This window comes from Lactuca serriola, chromosome 1 (assembly GCF_051521515.1).
Source record: "Lactuca serriola cultivar US96UC23 chromosome 1, Lser_US96UC23_V15, whole genome shotgun sequence".
NCBI classification, from domain to species: domain Eukaryota; kingdom Viridiplantae; phylum Streptophyta; class Magnoliopsida; order Asterales; family Asteraceae; genus Lactuca; species Lactuca serriola.
In genome coordinates, this window is record NC_136408.1 from 106,341,223 (window position 1) to 106,351,552 (window position 10,330).

Sequence of the window (10,330 nt, forward strand, 5' to 3'; positions counted from 1 at the left end):
CTAAGTTTAATTTTTTTTTTCAATTTTCACACTAAGTTTTTTTTCCAAAGTGAATATCATTTTTTTCAATTTTGTTCAATGCTGATAATTTTCTATTTGAAACCGTATAAATATTTTTTTTTAATATATTTAAACTGTATAAATACGTTTTTTTCAATTAAAAACCATAGTTTTGTAGAAATACAATGTTTTTATTTTTTTTTTTATTTTTTTATTTTTTATTTTACATTCAAGCCATAATTTTATGTATAAATATGTATTAGTTATATATAAAACTGTATTTTATATTAAATACGCAACTTTAAAATGAGTTTGAAGGTTTGAAGGCGTGTAGTCGATCAAAACCCGGATGTCAAGTTTGCAACCCGTGAAATTTTTACATCTTATTAGAAGATTATTGTTAGTTTGATTATCATGATATAACTAATGCATATTATAACTAATGCTAATTTATACATTATGTTTTGAATGTAAAAAAAAAAAAACAAACAAAAGCAAGAAAAAACAAAAAAAAAACACATTGTATTTTAATAAAAATGTGGTTTTTAAACAAAAAAAATATATTTATACAGTTTAAAATGTAATAAAAAAAAATATATTTATACGGTTTCAAATGGAAAATGGTCAAAATTGAACAAAATTTGGTAAATGATGTTCGATTTGGAACAAAAAAACATAGTGTTAAAATTGAAAGAAAAAATTAAACTTAGTGTCGAAATCGAGAAAAAAATGAAAACTTAATGTTTTTTGTGGAAAAAATTCAATTTTGACACGTCAGCATATAATGTCAGCATGCCACGTCATCAAAACTGACACATCTTCATGCCACGTCAGCATGTAACCTGGTTGATCGGTCAAGTGGTTAGAATTGTAACAAACTGGAAAACACAGTGTCAAAGGAGGTCGCACAGACCTATCAACACAACAAAAAGAGAGAAACGCCGTCATGAGGCTAAGAAAGAAGAAAAACAGAGATGAAGAAGAAAGAAATGAACATTTATGGGTGTTGTAGTGGCAACGAGAAGTAATGAGATGTTGAATGAGGGTGGTGTTCATCTCTCCTTAACGGCATAAAAGGAGGTCATATAAACCTATCAATGCAATTGATAGACCCATATCAATTAGTCTTAAGACCTGACAACAAATATCAAACATTTGGATTGTTCGAGTTAAAAAGTTAAATTAGAGATTAAACATGATAGTAACCCCAATCCAGAGGGACCATCCGAGTAGTTTTCTCAAGTTATTTGTTATTGTAATGATTTATTTATTTTAAATGAGATGGATTTAATAAAAATAAAATAATATACAAATGAAGTGTAACAGTTTATTAAATTCACAAAGTTAAATCACAAAAAAAAAAAATGTTACAAAATTCAAAGATAATTTTCACCCAAAATAAAATTTATCCTGATTAACATCCTAAAAGCATTACTTTGCACTTTACAACACAAAATTTATACATCATTCACCACAACATCAAAATATACAAAAAAAAAAAAAAACAACAAAATTCTAAGTTTGGATCCAACAAATCAAATAACAAATCTAAATCCACATATCCACCGGAAACGACGACGCTTCAATCTTCATTACAACGTTTCCTCATCACCGGAAACCACCGCCAAAAGAGAAAACTTCACCCGCAGCGATATCTTACTCTTTTCAACCACCAGCCGTCCCCCCGACACCACCCAATATCCCGGCAAATCCTGCGGCCCTCTCGTCAACTCCGTCGTATCAACAAACTTCAAAAGCTTCTTTCCATGAGCCGACACCGGTGGTCCACCAGGTAACGCCGAGTTCATGTTCACCACTCTCGGATCCGGCGGTGGTCTCTGACCGGTCGAAAACCTACCCGAAATCAACGTCGAAACGATCCCGGATTTCTGAGATAAAACCGGTGACCCGTCCCACTCCGGTTGCCTCACCACCGTCGCCCCCACCACTTTTGCGAACCGGAGGCGTAAGAAGAGAACCCGTTTTAAACCCGAGTCGCTGACTTCGAACTCGGCGCCAGTGACGATGGAGAGGTCGTCGTCGGATTCCACCGGAGCACTGTAAATATGTGAGAAGCTTTTCCATTGGACTTTCTCGTAGTACCTTTTGTCTTTAGGGTTTGTGGATGAGTTAGGGTTTGGTTCGATTTCGAGTTTGAAGCTTTTGGGCATGGAGGAAAGATGCTGTAAATGAATCGCTAAACAGTCGTTTCGTTTTCCTTCTAAGTAAAGACGAAGGCCTGTTACTGGATTATCTCCGACATCCACCTGCGGATTTTATCGCCGGAAAATTTGAATCAGTATACTGGAAGCAGAGTTTCATACGTAGACCGGATTGGACCGGTTCTCAATTGGGAATTCTTTGGACCGGTTTTTTTTTTTTTTTTTTTTTTTTTTTTTTTTTTTAAAGGTTGTAAATAGCCTAACCTTTATGCTTTAGGAGCTTTACAATCAAATTGATGTATTTTAGGCATGGTTTAGAAGGAGACAACTTTGTAGGTAAATAATTATTATATACAGATATTAGATATATATGGTTTCTAATGTTATTACAATTTTGTATATAATTTATAAAAGTTATTTGCTAAAATTGCCATATTTGAAAGTTTGTATATCAAGATAATTGTTTGTAACAAAATGACCACAAACATCACGAAAAAATATCGACAATTTTTTAAATATTCCGTCAAAAAACTCGTGAATTTTAGCCACGAAACTACTTAAGATTGGAATTTTTTGATTATATTTGTGAGTTCAAATGAACTTTTCGCAAGGATAAAAAGTCTTGAAATCTACTAAGAAATGTTTTTCCTAAAAATCTAAACAAAATAAGATGTAACAAAAATGGTTTAAGTGTGTATAGTTGGAGGGATAGGTCTTGGATTCAAATCCCCAAGACTTTTTTACATATTGAAGTTGAAGTGTATCTTTTCATCGTTCATAGTATTTTGTTTAATTTTTATGGATATTAAAGTAATTTTTTGTAAGATTTTAGTAATTAATAAAAACATGCCTGATTCGTGTTAACATAGAGCTTCGGACCCAAAAATCTGAACTGCAAAGCTGCGTTGTGTTGTTTACCCTCGGGACCCACTGCAAGCTCACCAAACTCCGGTGCCCATCTTGTCGGAAGTTGAAACTCTAAAAACTGCTGAAGCTCTTCAATTGGTGGCTTATCTGCAAAACACATGTAGCCATTAGAAGATGACGAAAGCACTAAACATATGCTTTTGTACTCTGTTAGGTATGCATTGTCCTGTTGTCACACGACTTATGTCACTAAAACAAAAAATTATAATTTTTTATCCCACCCCAAACGGTTTAGAAACGGGGGACATGACTCACTCTTGGTCTCTCGTTTGTTCAAAAGACTAAAATGCCCTTGTCATGATGTCCCTAGCATAAAGGGTATTTTAGGCATTTGACTTTGTGTTTGTCAAGCGTTTATACATCAATTGGTCGGATCAAATAAATGGAAAGATATGGATGTTTTTGCTTACAACGTATATAAAGATTGATGGCGTGAGTTAAAAATCCATTTCCATCTATTCCACTTAATAACGACGTGATTGGAACAAACGACATTGAGATGACTTCGGGTTCGAGTTGAACTGTTTGACACCATGTGCGATGGTCGAGGTTTTTTCCATAGCTTCCCCCTCTTCTCCTCCAAAAAAGAGTTATATCCTGCAAAATCACGACCAAAAGCGACGCAATGCAGAATCTCAGTATAATCACTATTTATTTACCAAGGTTGTGCGAGACTGGAAAAAGCAGTCCACACAAATTTTTGTCTCATTAACATCGGTCCAAGTCCAATACACGTCAAATACAGTACAACTATTTGGTGTAACAAACGGAGTCCAAAGGCAAATAGCGGATATGTTTATAGAACACGACTATCGCAAAATTTAACGAGACAATACCAAATTCTAACCTCAATTGGTGGATTCAAGTTTATCAAGCCGTAGTCGTTTCTTTCAAGCTGAAACATAAAAGAGTATTACATAAGAATATGAGATTAGAGATTTCACAAACTTTTATAATATATCTTGTTCTTTTACCATAGTGAATGTTATTAGTAGACCACTTGGATCAAACTTTTATTCTTTATCTCTCCCACTTAATTTTTTTTACTCTTTTATCAATGTAGTTAAGGGTTATTCAATGTAAGTTGTCAAATGAGATAAATTTTAGAAACGGATAGTTTTGCCATAAACGGGAAGAAAGTGAAATGTATTGTGTTAATAAAAGTATAGAAAAGATGCTACAACCAGCTCCGAATCATGCGTCTCTCTTGGGTTATCGTTATGTTGTCCACTAAATCTCTTTTCCGCTACGCCTTTTAGCTTATTTCGCACCTCATCCAATGAGAGAGTTGATGAATGTTGTTGTTTCATATACACAACGTCTTTTCCTCCCATTTTTACACCCGAAATTACATGGGTACCAAACCTTTCGATAAACCTACAAACATCATAAAAAATCCAAACTAAAAATCAAGTTTGTGATGCTTAAAATAGATAACAGAATATACTAGGACATGATGACATGACATAACACTTTTTGATATGAACAGACACAGGACATGATGACATGACATAACACTTTTTGACATGAACAGACACTGATGTCAACTAGACAAAAACGAGATTGTTCTGGCCCAAAGGTGGAATAAGGTGGGACATTGAGTCAGTCTCTAACTGTTCTCTATGTAAAAGACGTAAATGCCCTTGTGATCTTGCTATGGAAAATATCCCTAAAATTGTCATAAGAGTCGTAACTTTTGCTTACTAGACAAAAATGTGGAATAAGGTGCGACATTGAATCGGCCTCTAACCGTTCTCTATGTAAAAAAGACGTAAATGCCCTTGTGATCTTGCTATCCAAAATATCCCTAAAATTATCATAAGAGTAGCGATTTTTGCTTACTTGGCCAATGCTGCAGGTTCCCATGAGGAAGGAACTGCGTTTTTGACATGATCACGTAAAGCAATTTGGGATTTTTCAAGCTTGATATTGTAAAGTGTAATGAAGACGCCATCTAAAGCGAGGGATTTTGTATTTGCAGCATCTTTCTGCCATGATCCCGTGAATTCAAATGCAGCGTTCAGTTGGCCGGTCGGAATTCTGCCGGAAAGTGATACATCCTGGTTAAATTGCTCCGACATCTACAAGAACAAGAAAAACGACACCTTTGATATATCAAAGATTCGAACCCATAACATAAAATCATTACACGAAGGAAAATTAAACTATTATCGTACAAATAAAAATGAAAATTTGTGGATTTACCTTCTGAAAAGAGAGGGTATCTGAGCTGAATCGCATCCTTTCACCTTTATCACAATTAATCGATTTTGAAACATTTTGAATCAAAATCCCACCTGGAATCAGTATATCTCTCACCTGTTCTTCATCTATACCGATTAATCTCGATTCCGGCGACTTCCCTTTGCAGTATTTCAACCTCAAATCCTCAGTCAAGTCATACCCTAACCCAATTGATCCGATCGCCGTCTCCGCCGCTGTCTTCAGCCGTAACGCCACCTCCTTACTACTACTACCCATCAAAATTAGTTGTGTAAACCACAAATAAACTGCAAAATTAGGTGAATCCGTGGAATTTTTCCTTCGATTATGGTTTTCTTTCACCTGCTACGGTTTGAATCGGAAGTAGTCAACTCGATTTCTTGGTGTTTTGTTGACTGCGAATTTAAATAATGTTCAGGTGGAAGATGATGAAATGGGTCGTCAGATTTTACATCGTGGATGTATTTTATATAATTAATTGTCGCGTATATTGTTGGTACAATACGCGGAATCATTTGGGGTTTGGAGATAAAGTCAAAATAGAAATGCTGTAATTGGTTTTCAAGAGGAGTGCAAAAGGTCAAAGAAAGTTGGTTGTTCTTGATGCCGCCCGTCGCCGGCGTAAAGACACTTTTTATTGGTGGTCGGAGATTCAATGTTATCCTTTACTTCCCATTTTCCATAAAAAGGTTAATTCTTGGTTTCTATATTCATTTTGGTTCTTATATTTTAAACAAAATATTCACCACTTATAGACTTTGAAAACACAAACACAATGATAAATATGTGACAAAATTGCAAAAATGGTCCCTGTGGTATGTATATTTTTGGGGTTTTAGTTCAAATCATGACTTTTTGGATTGATGGACCTTTTGAGCTAGTTTCATTGCGTTTTTGGTCCCCTGAATAGTGGAGTGACTGTAATACCCTTATGTTATTTATTTTTCATTTCTTTCATTTTTTTAAAAATCTAAATACTTATTTATTTATGTAACTAATTAAAAAAAAATAAAAATCTCTCTCTCTCTCTCTCTCTCTCTCTCTCTCTCTCTCTCTCCGGGTCATATACCCATTTCTTTCTTTCGTTCCCGATTTCAATGAACAAGAAGGGGCTGTGCTACCTCCAGCAATCTGGAGATAGCCACAACACCACCTGCTAGCCTCCATTCGACCACCAAACTCCACCGTGAACCGCTACATCTCCGCCCACCATAGAACCATTCTAGCCTCACCCCATCTCTTTTTCTTTTCCGAGGGTTAGGATGTGAGTTTCTTCTCGTCTGTTAAGCCTTTTGACGAGGCTGTTACCATCGATTAAGGGGGTCAGCAGAGTAGTGGGTGAAATGATGAGTGTTTGGTGGTTCTACACGATCAGAGGGAAGCGTAGAAAGGAGGGGCTGTGAAGGTGGTGGTCGGTAGCCTCCTTTCTTCGTTGGTGGAAGAGTGGGTGAGAAATTATCAGTTAAATCTGGGATTTATATGTATGTTTGTGTTGAATTTTCTAATCTTCATATGGTTTCTAGATATTTATTTTGTTCATCTTTGTATGTATGTGTATGAATCAGTAAGAGAGACACATGGTAGGGGTTTACCGATCTGATATATCTAAAGTTTGAATTGTAGCTTTGAAATTTTTGGTTCGAGTTCATGAGATCTAGAAATTTTGGAAATTTTGTTTGAGTTAATCAGATATGGAAAGTTTGGTTTAAGTTCACCAGGAGAAAAAATCGATCTCATGTGTCTGTTCATTTGATATTGTGTATGTTTGTGTGTTCATCTGATATGATTTAGGTGGATACGGAGGTGGTGGATTGTAGTGGTGGTGGGTTGTAGTTGTGGCAGACGGTGATCGAACGGTGGTGGCGGCGAAGATGTTCTTGAGTGTTCTAAAGGAAGAAGAAGAAAAAGGGTAAGAAGATGGGTCTAGGATGGATAACATGAGAGAGAGAGAGAGATTTATTTTTTTAATTAGTTAAATAAATAAATAAGTATTTACATTTAAAAAAATGAAAGAAATGAAAAATAAATAACATAAGGGTATTATAGTCATTCCACTATTCAGGGGGACCAAAAACGCAATGAAACTAGCTCAAAAGGACCATCAATCCAAAAAAGTCGTGGTTTGGACTAAAACCCCAAAAATATGTATACCATAGGGACCATTTTTGCAATTTTGTCTAAATATGCAAATGAGAATAAAGAATACAAAGGTTAGATTTTGATTAAACTAATCAAACTATATCTCCCAAACAAACTATAGAGATATTTGAATTATACTTTTGAATGCATACTTTTTGTATTAGGGTTACAAATTAATGTCTTAAGTCATACCTTACAAATGATGTGACTCGTCAAGACTCGTAAAAATTTGAAGTGGCTCGCCACGGCTCGTAAAAGCTTGAGGCTTGACTTAGCTGTCAAGTGACGTCTAACGTTATTTAGAACCTTGGTTAGAATTATAATGAGAGGTCAATTGATAATAGACTTTTGACCTAATTTCTTCTCGACTAGGCTCATGATATAACATACATCAGTTGACCTATGATGACAGACGTGGTCCCAAAGTTACTAGGTCAGCATTGAAGTTTAAAGTCTAGGACTACTTCTGAAGGCTAAGCGTGATGTATACCAAAAGCGAAGCTCGGATGTACAATGAAGGCGAAGATGATAAGCTCGTTCTTCACAACTGCGCTTTGGAGTTTAACTTTGCTGCCAAGTCTTTTAGACTTTGCTTTTTAACTTAATTTGAAGCTCTAGTTCCTGGATCTTGAATTCGTCCATGGTTTGCAGCTTCGCTCATAAACAAAATTCAACAACTTCGCTAATTGGCTTTGCCCCAAGGATTCCGGTCAAAACTTTGCACCATCAACTTTGCTAAGCCTTTGATTTTGAATTACAATTGCTCCAATAAATTTCTTCATGGGGTGCTGCCCCCACCCCCATAATTGACCCCTACAAGGAATAGGACCCCACGCTTGGTCTCCGTATTGACAATGAAGTCGAAAGAAGAATTAAATTCCACAACTCAACAATAACTATATCAAGATTAAAAATGAAAAGACTACACCCACATTTTTGGAAATTTTTGCAAATAACTATTATTTTCGGAAATACTCAATTTTCGAACTTAACAATTAGTTTTTTCTGAAAAATGATTCAACAATTTTGAGGTTAACAATATACAATTTGTACATAGCACAAATATATAGACACTGACTAATATTTTATTTTCTCCGAAAGGGTGTGTATTTGTACGAAAAAATTGTTTTTTTTTTTTTTTTTTTCTGTCAACCCAAGCTTGTTTTTTGAGAATATATTTCTGAATACCATGGATAATAGAAGTTTAAAGATTAGCTTGCCAGATGAATTTGGTTATAATTTTTTTCTTGATCAATTCATTAGTCTTGGACTTCTTGAAGAAGATCGTCCTTTCTTTGATTGCAGTGTAGACATCCTCACAAAGCTTTTCGACATCTGTCGCTCGAGCTTTCACAACAATCTTGATCTTGCACAATAATCTTCATCTCTTCAGACATCCTCTAGTACCTTTGGGATAGTTTGGGGAATGAGCTTGAACCTCACCCCCTATATTTATGTAGGATTTTTTAGTGGACATATTTTTGAGTAAGTTAAGATTTGGTGTTGGAAATGTAAGCTTTAACAAATTTATATTACGATGGGAAATAGTGATAGGTCTATGTTATATGGAGAGTTAGGTTAGATATATAAACTTAGTTAAAATTATTTTGTCTTACGTTAGACCATTTAACCCCTCCTAACTATTTCATTTTACTTATTGATTATGTAATGTTTACTTTTTTATATCTAAGTACCTTCATACATCAACAAACATACAACAAATCATACCATAAGTTCAATATTGCAACCAGGGAAGTCCATTCAAATCAAAGATTTAACTATAAAGCATAAAACCACACTAAATTGAACAAAGCCCTAGTTTTCAAAGATATGTATAACGTACTTCATAATTCCATGAAATTAATACAATGGAGTAAAAAGTAGTGGAGGAATCATACCTGAAGTGAAGATTAAATAAGAAAAACAAAGATATTCGAAGTTGGGATGATGAGCTACTAATGACGTTGATGTGATGTGAGAAGTTGTAAAAAGTCAAAAAAAGGTTAAAGAAGATAAAATCCTATTAAGCTCAAATACACGTTGTGTATAGTCACCAGGTTCGTCGTGTTTGTGACAAAGGGTTCTTCAGCTTGAGATCTATCGTTGTATGTATCATGTTTTTCTTCAAGGCATGTCGTGTAATGTCTACAATTCTTAAAACTCAAAAACTTCACCAATTTTTATAACAATAAATCCCACATCAATGACAACCCAAATACATCATATAACTATGACCATCTTTTGAAGGGTGAAATGCAATCAAAATAACTCAAAAACCCATAAAACAAGAAGTACAGAGGAATCATACATGGAGTGCAAATTAAACAAGAAAATGAATGTAACATCCCATTTCAATATAAAAATTTTTGTTTTTAATTCAACCATAAAACACCATTTAGTAATACCAATCATTCAAAAGTATATTAATGTAAAAGCAATTATCAGAGTACAATCCAAAAAATCATCACATTGCGGAAACTTGGGTGGATGCAGTGTAGTCACTGTGACATCCCCAATTTCACAGCCAGAAAAGACCGATTTGTTTATGTTTTATTTGAAAACCAGAGTACCTTTTTGAGAAAATGTTGCGGAATTTGTTCCCAAAAATATGATAAAGAATTTATCAAAGCATTTCCGAAGAAATGTATTTTCCTTATATTAAAAACCTCTGGATGTCATTGTCAATACAAATCAAAAGCATAAACAGAAACAAAATATGACTTACAACATTCTATTTATTTCTACTGGCCTATAATCCATAATCTCTCATCAGATCATCGCATCTATGCTCTTGTGTCACTACCTGTAATACAAGAAACTGAGTGGGTCAGACTTGAGAGCCTGGTGAGTACATAAGGTTTTTAACCTATAATAATTAC

At 34.7% G+C, this 10,330-nt stretch overlaps 1 protein-coding gene across 2 annotated transcripts; it reads right to left on the bottom strand.

The window, feature by feature from the left end:
• Positions 1-1,365: 1,365 nt before the first annotated feature.
• LOC145097018 (MACPF domain-containing protein At4g24290-like) lies at positions 1,366-5,956 on the bottom strand. 2 transcript variants are annotated; one of them, XM_079034486.1, is made up of 7 exons: positions 5,295-5,956; positions 4,932-5,170; positions 4,274-4,466; positions 3,937-3,984; positions 3,500-3,686; positions 3,013-3,176; positions 1,366-2,267 (listed from the first exon to the last, which is right to left on the bottom strand). In XM_079034486.1, the coding sequence occupies exons 1-7, from the start codon at positions 5,568-5,570 to the stop codon at positions 1,593-1,595; spliced, it is 1,782 nt and encodes a 593-aa protein (XP_078890612.1). In that variant the 5' UTR covers positions 5,571-5,956; the 3' UTR covers positions 1,366-1,592. The 2 variants fall into 2 exon arrangements, with proteins under 2 accessions (XP_078890612.1, XP_078890620.1); XM_079034494.1 differs by having other exon boundaries at positions 4,932-5,194; positions 5,295-5,424.
• Between the last annotated feature and the right edge of the window lie 4,374 nt (positions 5,957-10,330).